Source organism: Python bivittatus, unplaced genomic scaffold (assembly GCF_059951505.1).
Source record: "Python bivittatus isolate LINGU-HERP-01145 unplaced genomic scaffold, Pbiv_v1 ctg000610_np1212, whole genome shotgun sequence".
Classification (NCBI taxonomy): Eukaryota; Metazoa; Chordata; class Lepidosauria; order Squamata; family Pythonidae; genus Python; species Python bivittatus.
Window position 1 is genome coordinate 28,150,134 of NW_028277088.1, and position 25,800 is coordinate 28,175,933.

General features: G+C 36.3%; 1 protein-coding gene across 1 annotated transcript in view; it reads right to left on the reverse strand.

The window, feature by feature from the left end:
* The window catches only part of MEOX2 (mesenchyme homeobox 2), a 69,736-nt gene that overhangs the window by 10,666 nt on the left and 33,270 nt on the right, over nt 1–25,800 (reverse strand). The window contains exon 2 of the mRNA XM_007427118.3: nt 8,661–8,833. Coding sequence (XP_007427180.2) covers nt 8,661–8,833 — 173 coding nt within the window. The remainder of the gene's footprint in view (nt 1–8,660; nt 8,834–25,800) is intronic.

A 25,800-nucleotide genomic window follows, 5' to 3' on the forward strand; every position in this document is an offset into this window, starting at 1 on the left:
AATAATGGCTTTCCTTTAAATCCAGAAAAATAATGTGTTTCTGTACATGACTATGCAACTTAAACTGCATTTGACAGTCTCTCTTTCAAGCAGCTCCAGCAGATCTCACATTCTAAGGCCAGAGTGACCAGGAAACAGACAGCATTACATAAACCAAATACAACATAAAAACTATAACCCACAATTTTCATGATTTTCTTCTTAAACATGGTGGTTTTCTCAACCCACCTAGCAATACTTTATAAAAAAACCTCCTACAGAGAAAAAAAATCAGTGGAGTATCCAATCTTTTGACAGAAAAGCATCTTAAAATCTGTAAGTCTTACAGAGTTATCAGATTGGGAAGAGGAAATGCTATTATTGTTCATTATTAATAATTTCTGAAGATTTACAAGTTTATTGCAGCTTCAGCCTAACTTAAACAGTTTTTTGCAAATAATAATAATAATAATAATAATAATAATAATAATAGTAGTAGTAGTAGTAGTAGTAGTAGTAGTAGTAATCCCAGCAGGAAATAGCTCATACTTCAAGCTGAGTTTTCTACCAGATAGTGAATAATTACTTAGGGAGAATCAGTGCATGGATAAATGCCTTTTGTCATTATCTCTGAAGAAAAAAATCAGTCAGAATAAGTAAACGTAAAACAAAACGTTTGGGAATAAGATCTCCAGCACTTTAAAAAAAAAACAATCAAATAGAAGAGGAATGGCATTCCTAGCAAGGGGACTGTTAGAAACTTAATGAAAAGGTAAACTATCTTCATTTGGAGGGGCTACTATTATTGTTCAACAAATTAACAAGTTTTTAATATTTGTATTAAATAGGGTATAAATGCACAATGCAACAATACATATGCCTTTCTTTTTTAAATAGTTTTATCTTTTAAATATTTAAAACAAAATAGTACATCATTTTATATGATATATTTATGATTAACATATGCGGTCTTAAAAATCATAGTGCAAGCATGATTGCATATTCTTTCTCTTGCATGCCTGATTTTATTTCGTATGTTCTATTTTGTAGCTGTACTCTCTCGGTTTTATTTAGTAAGTTTTATTTAGGGTGGGTCACTGACCTATAATAAAGAATTTGAATTCGAATATGAAAAACAATCTAATCATTGAAATTCAGCATTTCTATACAGAATAAATATTATATTATACATATCATGAAAATTTATACAGCTGCCCATCTTAATTATATAACTCTGGATGGCAAACAATATATACAAATATAAAACTCCTAACGCACTAAATATTACATTACAAAAAAACAAGTAAACAACAAAAGCACCAAAACCCAATTCCATCGAACACATACATCTATTGGGCTCCTCTATTATCCTGGCCTGAACACCTGGGGGAAAAGCCAATTTCTAACAGCCCTTGGGAATGTAAGAGGGTCGGGACCATCCAAGTCTGGGGACAAGGTTGTTCTATATGGCTAGTGCTGAAACAGATAAAGAATGCCTCCTTGGTCCCACAAGATGACACTATTTAAGAGAGTTTAAGAGAGAAGGGATGTGGAGTGTGCCCACCCTGTTGTATTTGGTGCAACAGGTGTAAACCATTATAGACGGTCCCATAGGTTCATGATGATCTATTAGGATAATTTTTAGTATAGCTAATAAACAGTAAGATGATTATTTTTCATTATAGAGTTTCTCTGTTATTGTGTTAATTTTTTTCAGCCAGAGGCATTACTCATACTTTTAAATTGCATTGATCCTATGAAATCCTACTTTAGTGTTTTACAACTTTTTCCAATTTAGAAAATCTGTTCCAATATACTTAGAACCTCATCAATTTAATCTAGAAAAGTTACCTCTAGATTCTTAAACTGCAGAATTCTGGCATGGAGTACATCCTTGCTTGTTCTTTGTTGAAACTACTGAAATATATTCTATCAAAACAATTTGCCACCTTGTTCATTCCAAATCATATTGTTCTTTCCCATGGATAGGTATAGTGTGCCTTTGAAATTTGCAGAGAACAACCAAGAGTCACTTTATAGAATCACTGTTTTTATTATTTTCTTGCTTACCTGTCTAGATATTAATTCAGATTATATTTTGTTTCTATGCAATCTATTACAGATATGCAAGGGTTATCAATGGATCTCATTTGCTTGAAATTGTTTCAAAAGAAGTCTAAGAAACAGAAAATCTCATTGAGATTTAACTTTTCTCTACTACCAGGGACAATCAATATATTTTGACTGGTTAACAGGCATGCTTAAAAATTGGATGGCCTATTCATAAAATTACAATTCTCAAAACTCCCATTTACCAGAAGCTATATTGAGGATGTTATGCACTTATTTTATCCCCTTAGGAGGCAGCCCATCACCTTATATTTGTTTTTTGTCTTTTTCCTAGGTAGGCTGACACATTCCCAAAGAAAACACTGAGCTGCAGGCATCCATTTGTTTTGCTTTATTTTATTTTATTTTATTTTATTTTATTTTATTTTATTTTATTTTATTTTATTTTATTTTATTTTATTTTATTTTATCTTTCTAAGGACAATTATGGCTATGTCAGACTCCTCCAAGGCAAGCACAACTTCCCAGAGAGTCTATATGACTAGGACTCAATCTTTATTGTAATTCAAGAATAGGAGCCATTACAAACAGTAATTCAGGCTGATTTCGAGTGTGTATCTTCCCTGGATTCAGATGCAGCAGCCTCTCTTCCCATGGTTCCCTCTGTGAAATGGTAATCCGACCTTTCTTTTTTTCCACACTCAATTTTAAATGGCAGCTGCCTGTTTACATTGTTTGCATTTCTGCTCTGGTGAAACAATAGCTAGTAACGAAACCTTGACAAAATGGGGAGCAGGTGTATCCTTTGAAAGAAAGAATCTGTAGGGCAATGCTTTCTTTTGCAGTCTATCAGCTTGCTGTTCATTTCTTTATTTTTATTTAAAACCCTAGCAAAGAAATGGATTCCAAGGGAGGTGTATGAAGATATATCAGCATCAACAGATATGTACCTATAATTTTCCCACATGTTATTCCCATTGCTAGTGCTCATTTAAAGCAGATCAGCTTCCCTGTGAATACAGAGTCATGGGATACCTTCAGTATGAACCTACGTTGCATCAAACCTGAGGGCCTAGTTTAACTTTGATGCATTACTATGCAGCAAAAGTTCCATTGCATATTTGTCATTTTTTTCCAAACCACTCCCAGAAATGTAAAGAATTAAAGGAAAGACTAATTACAAACAAATGTTTAACTCCACAGTGTGTCTGAGCAGAATGTTTGCATGACTTTCTCCACCAAGAGCTGAGAACTGCTACCAGTAGACTGGAAACCTACTCATGAGGTTGTTCAACATTTTATCCCTCACTTAGTGAAATCTTTAGGCAATTCTCTAACTGGAAAAAAAAAAATCAGAAATTACTTTTTCACAAGCCTCATGCTTAGTGCCATCTATAACAGTCTTCCTCAGCCTTGGCACTCTTCAGATATATAGTCCCAGAATTCCTAAGTAGCACAGCCAAAACTGATAACTCTGGAAGATGCCCAAATGAAGTCTGACAGGAATCTTTCCTAACTGTCCTTAGAGAAGCTGTATCTAGTGACTTTTGAATATGAAGTATGAACTCTACCATTGAGCTATCAAGGTTTGATTGTTTTCCAGTTTAGAGAAAGGCTATTGTACAATAAGTTCAGCTAATTTGACAAAATAGCTCCCATTCCCCTAAAAGATAGAGGAAAAAATGTACTTTGCATCTTAATTCCCCCACTGAGAATTCTATAGCTATACAGCAAAGAAAAAAACTGAGAAATTAAAAAAAAAAGTACTCTGCATCATAACTCCCTCCTTCCTCCTCCCCTGAGAATTCTATAGCTATACAGCAAAGAAAAATTTGAGAAATATCTTTGTCACAGCAGTTTGGAAACCTGTTTCCTTCCTACCCCCTCCATTCCTTGAGAGCGCCTATGGTTCTGATATATCTCAAGTTATGCTGCTGTTGCTGCAGTAGCAGCAATACAATCAATTACTGCTCTACAAAGTATTGAATCACAACCTTTGAATGATTGCCTTTGGGACACTGCAGTCACCTCACTGTACTGCCGCTTCACTCTCCTTTTTTGGAAAAGTCCCGAAAGAGAAGCACCAACATGCTATGTTCACTGGGGCTGAATCAACATGGAATGTTCTTGCAGTAATAATGTCAGATGGGGGCCTTTCCATGCCAGCAGCCAAACAACCAGCTATTGCCAGAAATCACCTTCCAGTAAAATTTCTTCGTTATTATTACTATTGATTAATACTCTTCGATTTGTTAGCTTTATTTTCAAATGACTCCCAATACATGCCAGTATTTACACCAAGCTAGAAAGCAAGCAGAATTATTTCATCTTTGAATTTGTAACCTGGGAAAACTTGGTTTGAAGAGTGGCATACACATTTTTAAAAAAATGAAAAAAAATAAATTATTGTTTTAAGTACGATACCATCGGCTCCCCTTGAACTACCACATTACCAGTAGATCTTCTGTCAGGCTATATTAACTACTTCCATCCCAGCTGGTCATGCAAAGAACTCTGAGTTTAGTGTCTGAAACTATTTACTCTTTCTTCTTCCTCATCCTGGGGTGTGTGTGTGCGTGCGTGTGTGCGTGTGCACCATATCTCTTCTATTAAAAGCCTGAGGGCAGAGATTATTTTACTAATAATATTAGTGAGCTACTCTGGGAACTTTTTAAATGGTAGAACAACATAGAAGAGGTCCATGCCAGAATAAATCCATAGCATCCATGATGCTTTATGTGATATGGAGGGCTATAATATAGGTTTGCAATACAAGTTCTACAAGTTACCAACACAATGTAGGAAAATCTATAGGACCATTTTTTGCGACAGCAACATAAGGAACTTGCACCACAACCCTACTTCATGTTTGTTTGGAAATAAAGCTAACTTATGTTGACAGAGCCTATTCTCAATTTAGTATGAATATGAATGCAGCTTTAATATGCATACACTTTTTTTCCCGAGAAATAAAAAACACTGAGCAGTGGGATATTGATGGAAGTGAAAAATATGCCTGAGTAATATGGAATAATAAAGCATAAAAGCAAAAGCCACAATTAAGTGTGGGATTTAATGCAATGAAATACATCAAGTTTGAGGGGTTTAAATGCTCAAGTCTCTGTGGGGAAAGAAACATTTCATTTGCAAAGCATAGCATAGCATATGTTCAATAGAGAATGGAAATGAATCATTTATAACAGTATAAAAGTCTCATAAATTCATTGTTCATTGTAATATGACAGTGAATGTATTAGTCATGAAGTCTTTAATTAGAGACTGAAACTATATTAACTACAACAAAAGTCATATTTATCAATATGGATTAGAGGTATAAAGTCTTTAAAAGTATTGTTGAAGTTTGAAAAGTTCAGTGGCATCAAATTGTCCATCCCACTATGCCAGTACTGATATCGAGAAAATGTTTCAGAAGTAGCTGAACTAATACACTTCAAGGTCCAGATCAAAGTGCTGGTTTTAATCCTCAGACCCTGAAAGAGTTTTGGCACAAGTCACCTTGCCCCCAATAACTTATTTGGACTTCAAGTGAGCCTGTCATATCAATCAAACTTTTTCAGCAATGGATCCCTTACCAAAGGATGTATATTTCATTCCATTAATTCTGGGTTTTAAATAGAAAGTGGAAATCAATTTCCCTGTTCAAAAGGCAATGTCGAATCATCTACGTCTCCGCAAAATAATAAATGAACATATATTTGATATCAAATTTGCAATATCATTTGCAAGAACATTTCAATTTCCAAGGACACTTTGCTACTGACCTTAATTGTTCATCTTTGTAAAGGAATTACATAAAAGCCAAACTAGCCTTCATTAAGACTTTTTACACTGTTCTTATGGATTAAACATGAATTATATTGCATACTGTATTTGTTTGAAAGGAAGATTTTTTCTCCCTGTACCAATAATTTACCTTTAAAACAGGAGGGTTATTTTAGATTCGCTGAAAGTATGATAACAGAGAAAAATGAGGTTTTTAATAAGTAATCTTTTTGTGGAGGTGATCAGTTTAAATTCAGGGTGACCTTTATTTCAGATAACTACCATATATTAACCCGGTCATCAATGCAAGAACGTGTGTATCAATACCTTAGGATAGTTTTGTTAAGATGTACAGGTAGTCCTCAATTAATGACCATTCGTTCAGCAACTGTTCAAAGTTATGATGGCACCAAACGAATGGTAGTTACAGCCGGTCCTCAAACGTACGGCTGTAGCAGTACCCCCAGTATGTGATCAAAATTCAGGTACTTGGCAACCCACCCACATTTATGACCTCAGGGTGCCTATCTCCCCTCCATCTCTGCCCTTTTAGCCACCCTGCACTCCACTACCCCTGCCACCCTACACTCCGCCCTGCACCCCAGCCACTTTGCACTATGTTGCCCCTGCCGCGCCCCACCCCCCCCAGCTGACCTGTGCCATCTTCTTCCTCCTGCTGCTGATGAAGCGCACCAGGCCTGGGCCTTCACAAAGCAGCTGCAGATAGCAACAAGGCCTTCCTGAGGCTGCATGCGGTGAGGCCTTGGGAAGCCTGCATGTGGCCTTGGGAAGGCCTCACGCTGCCAGCAGCCGCCTTACAAAGGGTCAGGCCAGGCATGCCTCATCAGCAGCGGGAGGAAGCAGACAGTGAAGATGAGCTGGGGGTGGCAGGAGACGGCAGGGGTGGAGATGTGCAGAGCGGTGGGGGTGCAGGGTGGAGTGCAGGGTGGTGGGGGCGGCAGAATGCGGGGCAGCAGGGCAGCGGGGTGGTGGAGTGCAGGGCAGCTAAAAGGGCAGAGTTGGGGGGAGACAGGCTGGTGGGGGGAGTTAATGCAGAGGTGAGTGAGGCAGGAAAAGCGTGAGGTCCTCGCCTAACGATGGCACGGTTCTGGCTTAATGACCATAACCAGGACTACCGAAACTGCTGTCACTAACTGGTGCAGTCACATGATGTTTCACCTAATGAATGCATTGCTTAGCAATGGAAATTCCGTTCCCAGTTAGGATTGTTAAGCAATGGTATTAATTATATCTCTCAGCTTCATTTTTATCATTGCTCCCCTTGGTTGCCCCAATAATATTTAAGATTACACTCAGTTTTCCAGGATTATAAATATAATCTGGGAACTATTGTATCTGATGTAGTGGGGCTGTGATTAATGAAATTATATGGAATGATAAATCTGTTATTCTTTATGGTGCATAAAGATTTTTTTTTTTTTTGGTCTAAGATCCCTTGGGAGTATTTTTTTACTTTAGAGAATTAATATGATCCATGTCTGTTTCACACATTACCTTCATTTTTATCCTTAGAATTAGCTCACCCTTTTGAACTGCCCAACAATCCTCTGAGATCATACAGCTTTGATAGTGTGCATCCCAGAGCAATGGTCACATAGCCATTTCATGGCTGATTTGTGATTTGAATAAGCCGCCAGTAGGTGGCTGACCTCGGCTGATTCTGAAGAAGCTAAGTAAGATCTGTCCTGGTTAGTACTTGGATGGGAGAAAATTACAAAATTCCAGGGCTGTGGATTCGAGTGGAAGGGAATTAAAAAAAAAAAAAAATTCCAGAAGGCCTTGGCAAATCACCTCAGTATTGTAATAAAGAAAACAACATAAATACATCCGTATAATCACCAGGAGTCTAGCTCAACTCAAGGGACCCCTTCCCTATTACAAATTATTTGAATCTAAGCCCAAGCACAGAAACGTTCATTGCAATTTTAAGTTATTGGAAAGAAAACCTGAAAATCAGATCTTTAGGCCATCTAGCACAGTATTGTCTTTATTGACTAATAACAGCTCTGTAGGAAGTCAAATGTGAATCTTTCCCAGATGCCAGGAACTGATTCTGGGAACTGCTACATGAAAAGTGTGCTGACTGCTAGTGAGCTACAATCCATTCCTAACAGTGAATTAGTACAGTACCAAAAAATAAAATAAATAAAATAAAATTGCTTATATCTGGTATGAGATTAACTGTGCTTCTGTTTATTTTTGTAAACCAGTAGCATTACAATAATAGGTCATTAATTAAAACAGAGCTAGGGACATAGACAGAAGTTTACTTAACAGTAGCATACTCCTTCCCCCAATTATGCATGTCCTAGAAGATCTTATTCCTGAACAAGTGAAAATAGGTTTTAGACATGCACAAAGGTGTACATACTTTAGCAAGCATCTGGCTCCGTTACTGTTAGCAACTTCAGTAACAATTATCTTAATATTTATTTGAAATGTTAGAATTAAGCAAAGCTTGAGCATGGATGAATAGGGATTACAATGGAAAGATTTGATGAAGAAAATAAAAACAATCAAGCTGTCAATGAGAGAAAGAAGACGGGGAGAATAAATGGACAATGTCTCTGGCAGACACAGACTAAGAGCATTAATTCTCCATGGTTGTTACAGTGTGCTGATTTTGTAAGTATCTTTTTTAAAGATAAAATAATGTTATCCAGTAAGGCGTACACTTTATACAAATGTTGCATTAGAATTGTATTTTATTCTGCACATTAACATGTCTATTTCTAAGCAGGTTTGATCTAGCATGAGGTAACTTATAACTCCACTTAGAACACCATTAATTTGTTCTCTATCCATACCTGTCTTTCAGTGAGATCCAGGTTCACAGCTATTTCGTATCTCCGCAGCCTGGTGAGGTAGTTGTGATGGGCAAATTCTGCTTCTAACTCTCTGATTTGCTCTTTGGTGAAAGCTGTTCTTTCTTTTCTTGGTTTACTATTGACCTCAGATTTATAATTTCCCTCTTGAGAATCTGAAATAAACACAAAATCAAGTCAGGAGTCAGGACAAGTCTACAATTTATTGGCAAGCAAATGTTGCAGATTAAAATATTGTTATAGATTAAAATATTGACCCAGTAATAAATGTGTTTTCAGTTTTAAAGTCATTAAAATTGACTGGATTATCATACAGGACAGATCCTGCCAATGCACTACTGATGTCAATAGTGAAAGTCACATTAATTGAAATGAATCTACAACACATTCCATGTCAAAATATTAAGGAGACAATTGGAGAGAAATACGGGGAGCAGCAGTTATGTAAATTATAAGGCATCTGGCCACACTGTGGTATCAATCTTAATGGCCTTGATTACCAGTCTGGACTTTTTGAAAAATTGATCATCACCAATCTTGAGCACCAGAGGGCTGAACCAGGATTTTTCTCAGCAATTCATTGGGATTGTCAAAGTTGGAATGCAGCAATCTTAGGTTGGATTAGTGACCAGTGTATACCAATTAAAATCAGTAAGAGTCAAGATGTTCCACTGATTTCACTGTGCCAATTTGAAGTATAATTACGTCTAGATTTAACTGATTTGTTTGGTACAAAATGCATGGCTTTCTATGCAGTAATGAGAACTCCCATACACAACTCGGGCACAGACCCAAACTAGAAATCCACAGAGCCAATTATACTTTTATAACATATTTCAAACCACCATCCTATCAATATAATTTGTTTGTGCCACCAGTTTCAAAAGGGGATGTGTTCATATATTTTTATAATGTAATGTATGCTTTTTATGTAAAGGTTATTTGGGATATGCTTTGCAAAAGACTTTTGAATGCTTTTAATATTTAATATATGAATTTTTTTTCTTGCATTCCTCCAGGAGGGCACTTGTATTTTTTATGCATTCATATTAATTTGCTGTGCATATTCTAATTTCTTAGTATAACAGTAGTTACTTGCTACTGTACAAACATTCATAATGAATCAATAATTAAAATTGTATCTTACATAAGATCCATTTTCCACATCAGTTTAAGAGCTAGATCACTGCTTTATTCAATCCCTATTTCTGTTCTTTGAATTTTTGTGTATTTATAATTTTTTACTTGAAATTACTTGAAATTTACTTGAAATTTTGTTGTATTTATATTTTTTTACTGCATCTATGAAAGAGATAAGCACATACCCCTAAGCCCTTACAGTATATTGTTGAATTTATGGAAGTTATATCAATATAGGAAGTCATCCCATGTAACATGCTCTTAAATCAAACTATGACTCAGGTATCAGATTTCTTTGTCTTCCCTTCCCCCAAATTTTATAGCCATTTGTTTCTAATCTTGGCAATGCTGTAAATCCAAAATTAGCTAGTGTTCCGCAAGAGAATCACTAGTCAACTTTTGGCTTCATCAACCATCTTAAAAATGTCACGGATAAATGCACACTTCAGCTGATGATTTAAATAGAAACTGCATCAGCTTCCAAAAGACAGTCTCGTAAGCAGAATCTTTATTACACTGAAGGATACAACACAGGCATTCCCGAGATTACCTTGTTCTGCCACAGAACTTAGTAATGATAGCTAAATATTTTAAGCTGTCAGTAAAAGACTTGGATCCATAATAAACAGCATTCTTTAGAGAAACAATGAAAATGTAACAATTTTAAAAGAGATCTTTCAGATAATCTAATTATCACTGGTACTAGTACAGTGGCCATTGGGAAAATATTTAATGGAAAACCCACAGGTCAATTTATTTATTGAAAAGCATACATTAAAAAAAAAACAAACCTGTGTACATTTGAAATCACACCCATGAGATGTGTGCCTGTGTGGGGCCCATTAGGAATCTTCTATAATCCCATTCCCCATGTATACCATGTTACTAGGTTCCTGCCACACCCTTTCAATTTGATGGCACAGGGCATCCAAAAGACCAATGAGCTCCCTAGCAGATGAATGGAACGGGCCCAGTGGCTCAACAGTAATGGACAAACCATGAGACCAAGACATTTCAGCAGATGTAGTGGGCAATACAGTGATTTTCAGGCAACAGGCAAGCCAGGCTAAAACCTGGATGTGCAATCTGCCTTGAAGGAATATTTGGAGGAGAAAAAAGCCCTGAGGAGAAGACTGATTCTTGCAAGAGATGTCTGTCATGTGATCAGTCCAAATCATGATTAAGAGGAAGAGTCTGAGAAGAATGTGCATTGAAGCCCAATGCATGTAAGGCCTGTCTCCCTATTTATTGACTCGTTCCAAGGAGTATGGAGATCAGGAATGTCAAAAACTTGATGCCAAGAGGACCAACAACCCACCCTAGAACAGCAAGACAGCATGGAACTTCCTGCAGTCAGAGACTGATGTTCTTTGAAATCAGAGTGGGTATGAGATGGCCAATCTTGGTGATTTTGAGATAGCCTGAAAGGGAAGTTATCAGTTATGAATATTTCAGCTGAAGACGATACTCCAGAAGAATAGATCTCAAATGGGAGCCATCCTGATTCTCCCATTCTAAGAACAACTCCCATGTCTGAAGAGAAGCCAGTGAGGATTGACAATATATATTAGAGAGCCCATCAGTGGCAGGACCAACAGTAGCAGAGATGGAGAAAGACATTATGTAGAGGAACTTGAAGCTGCTGCAGCTGAAATTGTGAAGACAAAAGAGCCTTTATCCTCTTTTTCTTCTTATTTTTGCCTTGGTTAGTTAGAATTTAGTAACCCTCTTAGAAGAACTAATAGGTTTTTTTTCTGTTTCAATAATGGTGCAGCACTGATTTTAGGATCCTCTGCAGGTGACAGAAAATTTGCTTATCAGTCACTCAAAGAGATGAAGGAACGACAAGGCAATTTTGGGGATATGATAGGGGATTTAGAGGAAGAGATGGGTGCTATAATAGTTTCAATCTGTATTCCTTAAAATTTTCTCCCAGAGAGTGATTTGCAAATAAGAATGATTGCAATAACCTGTTTAGTAAATGCCGAACAGTGTTTATAAATGTGCATTGCATGATATTTATCTACACAAAAAATACATAATTTATGGCCATACAAGGTGGAGAAGTGAATTTGCCTCTGAAATGCTCTCATGTATGAAATAAGATCATAAGTCCAAAAGCTGGATGCCTGGGAAAGGAAGACAAGGTCTCCTGAAAAACAACTCTAAGCAATTTTAGAAAAGAGTTGAATGAAAGAGAGTAAGGAAGAAAAACTAAATAATTTCAATATAAGAGAACTACCAGCTCAATTATGAAAATGCTAACTTTAGGAGGTCAACAAAGGTGTTCAGTGGGAGCCATGCCTACTTGTGTGTTATGCAAGAGGGGTGGAATGCTTGCCAATCATTCCACAGGCTCTAAAAGGTTCTGACTGGGGCTCTGTGTAGACACAGAACTCATGTGCGTGAATCATAGAAACCACAATAAAGAAGAAACTGATACATTAAATGTATAAAAATAAACTTTAGAATACAGCATAGACAGTACTTGGATGTTCAAATAATTAAAACAAGACTAGCATCCAAAAGAAAACAGCCCTCCCCACACTATTGGCAACGCATGTATGAAAAGCAAGCTCTTCATACTTTGAGGAAATGCTGTGCCATAAGCCTTGGCAGATTACCAAAGCAAAGCTGTTCCAATAGCAGTTATGGCCTAACTAGAAAACATCTCTATATATCCCTTTCATATTGTTTGTTCTATATATTTTTAACACTCTCCTGTTGAATGGGTGCAATATTTATTAAGGTATTCTCTATGAGAAGAAGGTAGATCTGGAAACCTGCACTTTGCTTGCTTCTCAAAGAATCAGTTCAATACTGGGCTAACAGTCAGCTTTGCAGACTCCAGGGTGGCATAAAGAATATAGAACTGCATATAACATTTTGAAATCAAAATCTTACCAGAAGTATTCCATTATTGCTCTCATCTTATCAACATATTTCTTCTTGAAACAGACCATTCTCACAGTGGTAGAAGTCAGAATGTCAGTTCAAGGTTGGAACACTTCTGGTAAGGTTGGGATGATGTTGGAACACTTTCCGTAAGATCAGACCTAGCACACATGGAAAAGAGTAACTAAAGCAATTAGGAGGGGATATAATATTTGCTTCTTGTTGGTCTTAAGGAAAGACGTGACTAAGAAGAAATGTGATCAAAGTTGATAAAATTAGGGGTCTTATAAAATTAATGGTGGAGAAAATGGAAAGATTTTTTTTTTTCTAATAATACTAGAATGCAGAGTCATCAAACAAAACTGACTGGTAATGAAACCAGAGCTGGCCAAAGAAAGCACTATTTTAGACAACGTGCATTAAATTTATGACATCCATAACCAAGCCTGGATAGCTTTCAAGAATATTCACACAGGATATTCTTTCAATGATTACTTGTTTAAGGTTTTACTGAATCTCAGCTCAGAGACAGTTTATCTTTAAGAAAAAAATTACTGGTGGACAGTGAGAATAGGCTGATGCCACTATGATCTGTTTCTCAGCTTTCCAGAGACAAATGGGCAATCACTTTGGGATGCTGGACTCATGGACCTTCTTAAGCTTTTGTCGTGCATCAGAAAAATCTGCCCTATTTTTCTAGTCTGAGGAACTTGTCTCAGGATTGAGTTATTATATGATTAGTAATCTCTTTTATCTGCTTGAACAGCTACCCTTTCTGTACATGTTTCACATTGTCCTAACACGTGGACCAGGCATAGGACCAAAATGACAGGCACAATTGTGGATCAAAGCCCCACCCCTTTGGGCATATAGCACCATCACTTCAATCTGCAGTTGTGCCCATGACTTTCAACCTTTCAACCCTGCCCCCCCCCCCATTGTGGATGCCTCCAATGTAGATTCACACCTACCATATCTTGCCAGACCTATCAATTCTCAAGAAAGTTGTGTGAGGCACTTTTTACACTTTTTTTACGCTTTTACACTTGTTCAGGAAGTAAAGGCCAATGACAAGCAGTTGGTGAAAGTTTCACATTTTTAAGCTCACAACCAATGATAAGCCACCGGAGTGTTTCTCCATTGACTAATATGAATCATAGGGGAAAAAAATGGGTGGCCTGCATTGTAAAGTAAATGATTAGCTCTGAATGCACAAGAGGTCCCATTGTGTCAATTCAGAAAAATCCTGTTTGAAGCTAAAACAGCAGGGGAAAACTAACTCATCAGACCTACTTGCCTTTACTGGGTAGCTAAGATGCAAATATTATGCCGTAAAGGTTTTTGGCAGCAGTGTGTCTATTCATCAGCAGGAGGTTTCATGCAGACTGGCATATAGGTAAAGTCTGCACTGCAGTTTTATTGTGTATCACTGAATATGCACAGACTTGAAGGCATCCGTTCTTGGCAAAGTCTTCATCTCTGCACGTTTGTTTGTTTCATGCTTAGTCGTTTGTTTTGTGCTGTTAATTGGAAGCCATGAAATCTTTTTAAATATATTGAAATATAGGTTCCTACATAATTAATCATAATTAAAAACAGTGGTAAAATATAATAGCATACATGACTGTTTATCATTTAATCATGGTGAACAGTTAATTACAATTAAATAAAGATAGCTACAGTTACATCTTTTAAAGCTATCCACATAGATCCATTCAACAGGAAGGAATTCACTCTTTTACAATTAGCTATTCAGATAAAATAAACTGAAATTTATATTATTTTCTCATTGATAATTTGTCTCAAAGAAGTAAGTGGAAAAGAGATTCTCATTATAAAATAATGATGCACTTTAAAAAAGTAAACTATGCCATACTTCATTTGGGTATGCTAATCTTCTTCATCTCAGTATACTCCAGATACATTGTACTATAGGTTTGCTTACCCTAAACAACTTCTAGAGGGTGCTGTTCTATTATACAAATCTTATACAAACTAGGAAATTGAAAGTGAGAAAAAATGATCTGCCAGAAATTCCCTACTTGATTTATAATTAAACTGGAAAATCTCTAGCTGATTTGTACAGTCTCTATAATATTTCTCTGAAGTCCATTCTCAAAAAATATTGCTTATAATGGCACACACTGAATGCCCATTTTCTAATAATACTGAACATAATGAATTATATTTTTACCTTATTGATGTAAATCATGTTTGGGATATAAAATGAATTTAAAAAGTTACACTATATTTAATTTTAACATTTTTGCCTATTTTGACACATTAAAGAATTCAAGTCAGCATAAAAAGGGATACATAGAGCTAATGTAAACAAAATATATTATAAAATTGGCAAAGTGTACACTAATCCAAAGTCCTGGTAACAAGGCTTATGCAACCGAATTAGAAAACTTTTACTGCCTGCATTTTCACAAATACATCGCGTTTATACAAATTTCGTTTACATGTTAACTAATTCTGTTGCTTTACTTGGAGCTTCAGAGATCTAAGTCATCTGTTTGAAACTTACTTAAAAGAACATAAAATCTTTTAAAAGAGTAAACCCCAAAGCACAAAATATTTATTTCTCCACCATAAGAAACCCAACGTTCTCTTCTAAAAGTAGCTCCAGCTTGATTGCTTTTTATGTTTGCAGCAAGTTTCCATACATTACTCTACATGGTATCACCATTCTCTACTGTAGCCTTCCCTAACCAGGGACCATTTGAGGTGGGTGGACTTCAACGCCAGAACTCCTCAGCCTGTATGGTAATTGGTGAGAAATCTGAGCACAAGGACAGTGATTCAGTGGACACGTAGGACACTATATAATTAACATCTTATTGGCACTGTAGTGTTTAGAATGTCATTTCAGGCATTCTGAAAAACTACACTGGAAGAGATGCCAAGAGGGACAAAGAAGCAGGAATCGTAATATCTATGCTAAGCAGAATGAACACCATACTCTTTCCCTAAATCTTCCTTTCGGATAAAAAAATCAGGATAGTTCTTTTCAACTCTTTACTCACAAGAGAAGCTAAACGCTGTTGATTTGTGCATATTACCCTTAGTTCTCACCTTTTAAAATCTAGATATAATTACTTTGGGCAGACACCTGTTGTTTCCCTTGATACCCTATATATTAATGGTATGGCGCCAAATATTATTACCAAAAATTATGAATTGCATGGAACCAATTTAGTAGCTGAAACAACTTGAAAAATATGGATAGAGAAGAAATTCCATTTCTCTCATTTGCAGTAAACTGTTTTTGTATGAAATTGTGCATCTTAGACCTATCAATTGATGATTCTTTCAGCTGCTGCTCAGAGGACATGAAATTTGTAAACCTCCTACTGAAATACAGATTGTCATTTCACAATTGTGGGTGTTCGCCTGCTTAAAGAACAAAGCACAATCTGTGTGATATAATGGATGCTAGTGATCTAATCATAATACCCTTAAGGAGCTCCTACGAGCTGCCTAAGCTATTTCTAGCAAATCACCCTGGTACAATGACTTAGAAGCTCTATTATTGTAACGTGATTCAGACATGCCAGTGGAGCAATAGATTTGAGAAACTAACAATAAAAATACTCTTGAGATTATAAATTCTGGAAAAGAGTAGGCTTAACATGATGTTTACATTTGAGGACCCCACCTTTGTTTCCTTTGTCTCTTACTTTGTACATTTTCGTTGTTTTTGGTTAAACCGAATTACTTGGGACAGTCCTTCCATTTGTTCCTTTACTTATTTTGAATGTTTTGCTTTCCAAAGCAGGTCAATGTTGTTTTGCTGCATTCTGCCCTCTCCATCCCCAGGCATTTCTAATAGCAAGGATTGAGAGATTCCATCCCTTTTTAACCTCAGAATCTATATTGAGTATCACCTGAATTGTTTTTTCTTTGGTGGAAAATGGGTGGAAAACCTGGAAGAGATTTCTGGCAAGATTCATGTCAGCTTCCCATATGTTTTGCAGCTGTTGCAACTGAGGCCAAACCCCTCAGTTTCCCTCTCCTACCTCCATACTATGCCAAATGGTAGGTGTAGCAGCAGCATTAGAAGAGGAAAAGTCTGGAAGGGCCCCATAATCTGCTCCCTCTCCCCACATAATACTTTAAGTATTAACATATGGTATATAACACCTGACGTTAAAGGAAAACATTATGCATAGGATATATCGTGCTCCCCATTGCTCCAACTTGCATATATTTTTGTAAAATGTAAATTAATCATCAGGGTGATTGTTCACTTGATAGCCTTTGTTCTGTAAAACTTTTGTTCTCTGTGATTAAGCTAACTCAAAGAGACAACAAATATCAGGAAGCATACCAGCTTGCTTCCAAGAATTGTTTCCTCTTTAGGCTCTAGAATGCTCAGGGGGGATCTTAAATTTAACTGCCATGGCAAGAGAAGAGACTGAAAGTCTTTACTAAGGGACGTAAAGCTTCTTTTAGTATGGATCAGAGCCTTTCAATACCTAGGCAAATGTTCAACAGTTCCCTTTTTTCACAGATGACAAATGGAGGCAGAGAGAAACTGTGAGACAAATGGTTATGATTATGCTGGCTGAGAGAATTTTACCAGAATATTAGATTCAAATTAGCTCTAGAGTTACACACACACACACACACCCCTTGTCTGCCATTGACAGTACTGGTATGAAAGTCACAACTTTCACTGAATATTTATTCTATGTGCTTTAATGTTTCCTATATTTCAGTAAAGCAATATATTATCACAGCACTCATTTCTTGAAATTAATCTGCTACTAGTGCGTATATCATCACACACTGGGAAGCATTCTCTAATGTGTTCTTCACTCACAGAAGTGGGGGTTTTTTCATGCCTTAATTTCCTTTCAATAGTAAAGATTATATGTAGCTCAGGACTGAACTGTTGGGTTCTTGGTGTTCTCTGAGCTTGGCTGTTTCCTTGCAGATTACCAGGCCAAGTAACATCAGTTTTCTTTACAGTATATAGTTATATACTGTGGGGCTAAGCTACGTGCACAGAGACATGTTAATTATAGCAGGTAGTATCTTGTTAATATGTATACATTGGGAAAGCCTGTGGTGGTTGTAGGTTCTGGAAGATCCCCTTAAGCTTGCCCTGTGAGTTGTTGCTGTTCCTACCCTTTCCTTCATGTTATGATCACATATAATATCTTTTCTCCTACCTCCTTGTGGACACTGGCATTTTCTCAACTATAATAAAGTACATGTTTGTTTATACAAAGATGGTGTAATTGTTTAAGAGGGGTAGTTGGCTCCAGAAGGGAGGGAGAAAGAAGAGGAGAGAAATGAAGATAAAAAGCAGCACTGAGACCAGTTAAAAGTAGTAATTACAAGATTGTTCAATAAGTTATATTCTTTACCATGACTTGTGCTCCATAGAGTAACTCATACAATCTCCTTTTCTTCTATTCAATTTTACTTCAGTTAAAACTTACTTTAGCCCAAGGGCCCTCTAGAAGTAATGGAACTAGCTTGCAGAATTCCTAGTATTTGTTGATCATGCATACTCCACCATGAGTATTGATGTGGTTCAAACACATAAACATGTTAAGAAATATAGAGAGATACATTAATTGCATTTTATTATCTATAGTGGAAGCACTTTTCATGTAGAAAAATAATATATTCAAAGCTTCAATGTTGTGGCTCAGGTAAGATGCCTTGTAAAACTGAACAGAAAATGCACAGAGGCATTAAGTGCACTATGTAGAATTTTACTGTTCATGTTTCTGTTATCATGTTGAGTTTTTTTTTGTTTTCGCAAACATGTTTGTAGTTTTCAATGAAGGCGTACAATCATCTTGGTTTATGTATATGCAATTTGTGGCTGATTTTTGAGTGCGACATAACTGTGGGCTACCTACCACACTGAAGTACAGAGGAAATTAGATCACAACTTGTGTTCACTGTGAGCAGTATTCATTTTTCTTTTGTAACCTTTCTCATCCTGAGTGTGCCATTAGCATTTACAAACTTATCTAGGAACAAGCTCTCACAGATGATCATTCTGTATGCAAAAAAAATATTTTCTCTGATTCAAATGTTATGCTAATTTATTTGCCCTTATAAAAGCAGAAAGGTTATGGGAAAGAACCAGAGCAAAGCTTCATATGCAGAAGGTCTCTAGTTCAATCTCTGCCACCTTCAGGTAAGGCTGGAGAAATTACCCTTGAAGTCCACGGTGTCATGTGGTAAAACCAGGTTCATTTGGTCAAAAGCAGTATAATTTCTTCTAAGTATAATTTGGGGAGAAGCCAACATAGTTCAAAATCTCACTGCAACAACCCCAAAATGCTAAACATCAGTTCTTATACTGACGCTCTGTTCCCTCTTATCAGTTCTTTTCCTGGCCATGTAGCATCTTAGGCATGTGGGTAGGGAGGAATTTGCTCAGAGGACCAGTTGGTTATAAAGAATTAAGAGGTTAAAATGAAACATTCTACCTAAATTTTATCTTTCAAATGATTTTAGTTTTCATAGAGAATAAGGAATTGAATGACTGACATACACAGATAATGAATTATTTATGATCAAGGCCAAGAATCAAATACAAGAAGTTGCAGGATCCAAAAGAATAAAGTGGCGAGCAGTTCTGAATTCAGACTGTATTTTCACGCTAGCTGTCTAACATGGATTTCAGACTGGATTATATTTCCTTACGGTTCCGTTTCCTCCATGGAAGGGGAAGTCACAGAGGGTTTGCGTAGATATATTTGGGCCTATATATACAGAAATGTTTGGGATATATACAATAAAAGGATAAGTCCATTTCTCCCCTCTTGCTTCATTTTTGAATGCACATTTACAGAGATGAAGAGACTACGAAATTTGCTCAGTGAACAGGCAACTTACTCAGACTGCAAGATGCTATTGTTAACAGAAGATAAGATACTTTGAATCTTTTACTACACGGTGCTCTTCTGCATTCCCTTAATTCCAGCATTTTAACTGAGCAGCAAAGCAACAAAAGGATTACAGAAACAATGGAGAATATTGAGAAATTTGACTGGATTTGAAAATTTTACAATACATGATACTGAACATTTATTAGGCACAATCTATAATTTACTAGTGCAATATAATTCAGAACCAAAACAAGTCCAAGACTGTATAATTAAATGGATGTAGAATCTGAATATAGTCCTAGAGAAGTAACGTGGGAATTTCAATAGAACAATATTTTTTCCTCAAATACTATACTCAGAGAAAACAGTTATAAGATATTTTACCACTAGCACATCATTCTAGTTTTGATTCTTAAAGTAATTCATTTTCTGAAAAGTGCTAGAAATACACATGTACAGTAATGTGATGCCACCAGATTGCTTTCACCATTCTGATCAAAGCAGCAAGATCCTATGGATGCCACTGAGATACAAGTTGTTTCCATTCAGAGGTACATCACACAAACACCTGTGAGCTTAATTATAAAACAACAGTCACAAGATTGATCATTGTTTCTCCTTCCTTGTGTTTTACATATACAGGTTATCTGCGTCCCTCTTCCCTTTCTCCAACAGTCACTTCTTTTAATTTTCTCACATTCCATCCCCCCACTCCCATCTGCTACTTTTCTTAAAAGAAAGTGACCCATTAACTCTTTATTTGCATTCTGCCCAAGCAACAAACTACTGCTCATCGCACACCACTGCACTCAGAAACACAAGATAATTCAAAGCTGACATGGTGCCACAAACTGATTTGGAATAAGCTTGCTCATTCTGTTCTTATGACTCAATTTTCACCCTGCTATATACCAGATGACCCCACTCAAGCTTTTGAATTTTAGAGGAAACTATAATAATACAGTGATGAGCTAAACATGTTATTTTAACCTCTACTCTGATATAATATGAATGTAGTTAGCTATACTGTGCATCCTGCTACATTCATTTTATTATACTAAATTGGTGTTTACTTGAAGTAAAAGAAAGATCACATTTGATAGTGTTTCCCTTAACTTCTATTTCTACACTCTGAATCACCTCCCACACAGAAGGAAGGCACCTGGGGTGGTACAGTGGCAGACTGAAGAAAGTTAAGAACACATTCTTAATTCCTACTTTATATTCAAAATAGGAGAGAGTATAGCTACATATGTTCACTTGCAGTGTATGTGTTGGCCTTTTGCCACCACTGGACCAATTTCTCTTCCAGTTTCTGTTGCTTTGCTGCACAATGGACAGTACGCTATTTTAAGGTTGTAGGAGTCTATATGAAGCATGGAAGACTTCTTACGATTAAATGATGGAACTGCCACAAAATATTGGTTAGTTTCTCCAATAGCAGGACTTCAATACAAGGTAGAAATTAAACCTTATATGTTGAGGAACAAACATTAAGTGAAGTTGCTGGACCAAAATAAATCTGATCATAGTTGAATGTGAATATGGAGTAAGAACATGTGAATTCTCTTTAAGTAGCTTTTCTGAATCAGCCTTTTCTAGCCTGCTGCTCTCTAGATGTGTTGGATTGCAGCTCTGATCAGGAACCAACCAACACAGTGTAGTCCATAGGCTATGCTTGCTGGAGCTTTATTGCCATCCAACACTTCTAGAAGGTTGATTAACATTTTTTAAATGATCTTGGTTTTATTAACATTTATTTATTATGCTATAATGAGTCACCTCCCTCCACTCCCTCCTTGCAATATTCATGTCAAATCCTGAGTTAACTGGCTGGCTGGCTGGCTGGCTGGCTGGCTGGCTGGCTGGCTGGCTGGCTGGCTGGCTGGCTGGCTGGCTTTCTTTCTTTCTTTCTTTCTTTCTTTCTTTCTTTCTTTCTTTCTTTCTTTCTTTCTTTCTTTCTTTCTTTCTCGCTCTCTCTCTCTCTCTCTTTCTTTTTCTCTTTCTTTCTTTTTTTGCAATTTTTAAGTTTTCTTTTTTCTTTGCCCGAATGCACAAGTTCCCATCTGACCAAAAATAATAAATAACCTGCCTGTAAGCCAAGGAATGTAGACTTTAAGTTTTCTATACTTAGCTATAAAACTGAAACACTCACAAAGTTTAAGGCTGGTTGAGTTTTTTTCAGAACATTTTTATTGCTTTGCTGTAAAAAAATATATATTCTGAAAGTCGACTGCTGAGTCAGCATTACATGAAGGACAACGGCAGTTTGTATTAGCATTTCAGCTGTGTTTAACATCAGCTTTATATGATAACAAGGACAGGACCAAGCATGATATACAGGTCAGTCCAATTCTCAGAAATATGAAACACTCAACAAGGGAGCCATAATGCATATACTGCTGGGTCTTTTTTACTTATCAAACAAAAGACACTTGGGTTAGGAGTAGGGTTTTCCACTGCTTGCTTTGCTGAAACTTCCAGAAGAACTAACTCCATTGAGTCTGCAAGAATTACAACGTATGTAGGTACCTCAAGCTAATCGTGCAACAATACTAAATCATAGACATGCTTAATCAATAATACCTGTAATGTAATACGTTACATTCATTGAGTGAATAGGGCTCAAAAGAGTTTTAAGATTCCCCATCTTTGGAAGCAGCAGCAATGACCCCAGGAATATTCCCTAACTGGTCTGCTTTCTTTTCTGTGAATAATATGGTACTCCTCTTCTTAAATGTTTTAATTGGAAAAAATAAAGAGACATAAATAAATAACACTAATTGCATTCATTCTAACTTTTTTTAAAAAATGAAATAAATTGCCTAAATCAAAATTGGGACCACCCCTAATACTCATCGATCCCAAATGCCTCTATGTTGACAAAACAGATCACATTTCCAAAATACATGGTCCATGTTGTAAGTGGAAAATAATCAATATACAAAGTATATACAAAGTAAATTGTATAGAAGAAAAAGGGCAGGATAATAGTTAGATCTGCTCTTAGTACTGGGGGCTTCCTGGAAGAGAAATCACACATCCCTGAGCCATCTATCTATATTTTCCCTACCAACATTACCTTACTGGTTCATCCAGGGCATTTGGGGCACTGAGTCTGAATCCTCATTCAGTCAGGAAACCTCCTGCTAAAATCCTTTTTTCTCCGAGAGTATCCATTTTATGACTGTCTAGAAAAAAATTCTCTTTGGTGGAATCTCATCCTCTTGTCTCTCAGGGGAAGAAGACAGTGGCTTTAGAGTTAGAGAATACTTATATTGTATAGAGTAGGCAACTGCCCAGCAAGGCCCTTAGAATCATCAATCTTCAGGCCCCTAAATCAACTACACATTACTTTCTCTGTCTCTATATAAATTATCAATCTTTTGTTACAATAAAGAGATCCAAAGGATATTAGTAACTGATCTGTCAAATAATGCAATACTTTAGTTTAACAGAAGGTTTATTCTACTAACATTTTCATTCCTAGCCTTTCCATAATAGCAGTATTTTAGTGGTTTTTACAGCATTATTAAATCAAACTTTCTGTTTTTCTTTGCATATAATATGTAACTTGACACAGCACCCTATCTTTTCTCAGTATGATAATTTTATGTTCTGCAGAAGGAAGGTCTAAAGTTGTCCAGATGTTGTTTAACTACACTTTCCATCATTATCCATACTGAATGTGGTTGCTGGGAACCACATTCAGCAACATCAGAAATATATCCTTGCAAACCAAATATCACCTATTTCACCAATCAAATATCAGTTGATGAGTTCAAAATAAAACCACCTTCTAATACTTCAGTGTTTAATTAACATCACAATCCTATATATGTCTACTCAGATGTAAGTTCCACTGAACTTCCAACAGATGAATAGAAAATTGTTAAAAGTAAAGATTCCCCCTAGTTAAACTTGATTAATTGTGATTTAATGGATAGGAATATGTGGTATTCTTGGCAACAATATAATTTGAAGTTATTTTACCAATATAAAAATGGTGTGCCATTGCTAGGGTTACCACTTCTGGGTTGTAAAATTCCAGACAACAACTGGATGGCAGCAGAGTTACACATAAAACCCTTAATTTTTTTCTGTTGTCTAATGGTTGTCCAGATTTTTACAGTCCAAATATGGTAACACTAACTAGTGACTTTTTCAGGGATGTTTTTCAACTTTCCGCTTGTTACTAGATATATAAAATATAATAGTATAAATTATTGGCCATCACAGATAAATACCAAAGTTGCTAATTTTACTCCTATTGCAATTCCTAAACTGTTCTGCAGAGAGTTGACTTTTTTTATGGCAAACACATTCTAAATGGAAATATTTGTTGCTTTTAAAAAGGCACCTAGATCAGCCTCTGATCAACCTAAAGCTAAGAGCAAGAAACCAATATTAAAGGTAAATTATTGTTATTGCTAATATAGATATTCCAGCCATAACTTTTATATATATAAAAACCTGGATATTACTGCAACTATATAAATTGTATCTCATTCATTCTGATAGTTAAAAAGTAGAATGAATGAAGCTGGTAGTCCTTAGTTCCCAAGCTTGCTTAGCTTCCAATATGGAGCAATTGGAATCCACTCCCACACATCCAGTCTTAAAGACTCAACACTGAATTTAATACTAATAAATAGGGCTGTGGAATATTTTGGATTTGATTCCAAAAAGGTGTTTCAGAGCATACAGGGACATAAAACTAACACCTGTTTGCAATTTTTTAAAGTAGCCGTGCCTTTTCCTGGAATCATGCTACAGGTAGCTATACCATGCTTTTCTCCCCCAATTTCTGTGCAAACTTCAGCTGTACACTTTCCTGTTTGTTAACTGAGACTTTTGCAGCTGTTCTGACTACTCCTTATTTCCATCTTTATTATATCTTTTATGTATAAATAACTCATCAGAGGTATAAATCATGATTCTGCAGGGAACTGACTAATCTACATTAGTGCCTTCTAGTCCATATTTTTAAGCTGACTGTAGCCATTGATTAGGTACTAAAATGTCAACAAAATATAATTGAGTTAAGTTGGCTTTTTTAAATGACTTATATAAATAAGTCATAGAACTGATGGCCATTCCATTATACTCCCCAAGGCACTTAATCTCAAACATTCCAGAGATTTTCAATGCAAAATTGTCTTGAATGATTCAAGAATCAACTTTTTACATTTCCCAGATAAGACATTTCTTTGATCTCAGCTGCATTTTATCTGATATTGCAGGGCTTCTAATCCAAAAATTTTAACTTCTATCTACACTGCAAGTAATATTTATTTTATATTTATTTTATATATCAGGTTTATATAGCTGCCCATCTCACACAAGCGACTTTGGGCAGTGTACAACAATTAAAATAAAATAACAAGTGAATAAAACAGGCATTCTAAAAAGATAAAAAGTTGTTATTAAAATAAAAACATTATCACAATTTTTGTAAAATTTTAAAACAATCATTTTTTATAATTGTTTAAACAATTTTATACCAGTGTTTAAAACTGGGCATTTAGCTTGAAGTTACAGATTTCATTGGAACAGTTCTTGACATGGTTTTGCTGTAAAACAAATTGAAAATCAAAACTGCTGAGGTGCTGGTGCTGGTAACGGTTCACAATCCATGGCTGTTCATTCTTGCCTTCTCTTTACTTCCTCTCCAAGCAGGTGAGCATTGAAGGTGGCATTGAAAAGCCTGCACATATGTTAATATTTTTCTCTCCCTTTCCCTGCCCTCTTCGCTAGTTCAACCTCTTTTGTTCATATTTGTAACTTGAAGCTAATTTGTACTACTGGATATCTGACTGGAGCCACAGATACAGGATCTGTATTATTTTTACTAAAACACAGCATGGAATATAGACTAGCAATCCCAGCCATTGCTGAATTAAAATGTACTTTCAAAAGGTTACTTCATTTATGTCCTATTTATGAGCTTTCTAGACACATCTGGTTGACCTCTCTGAGAATACTAAATGTACCCTTTCCTTATTCCTCTTTAACATTTACATGAAGCTTCTGGGTGAAGTCATCCATCAGCATTGGGTGCAGTATCATCAGTATTCTGATGATACCTAGTTGTACATCTCCTCCCTGGGCCGACCAAACAATGCTGTCAAAGTCCTTTCCCAGTGCCTGGAGAATGTGAAGTTCTGGATGGAGGAGAACAGGCTTCAGCTCAACCCTGGTAAGACTGAGTGGCTGTCAGTTTT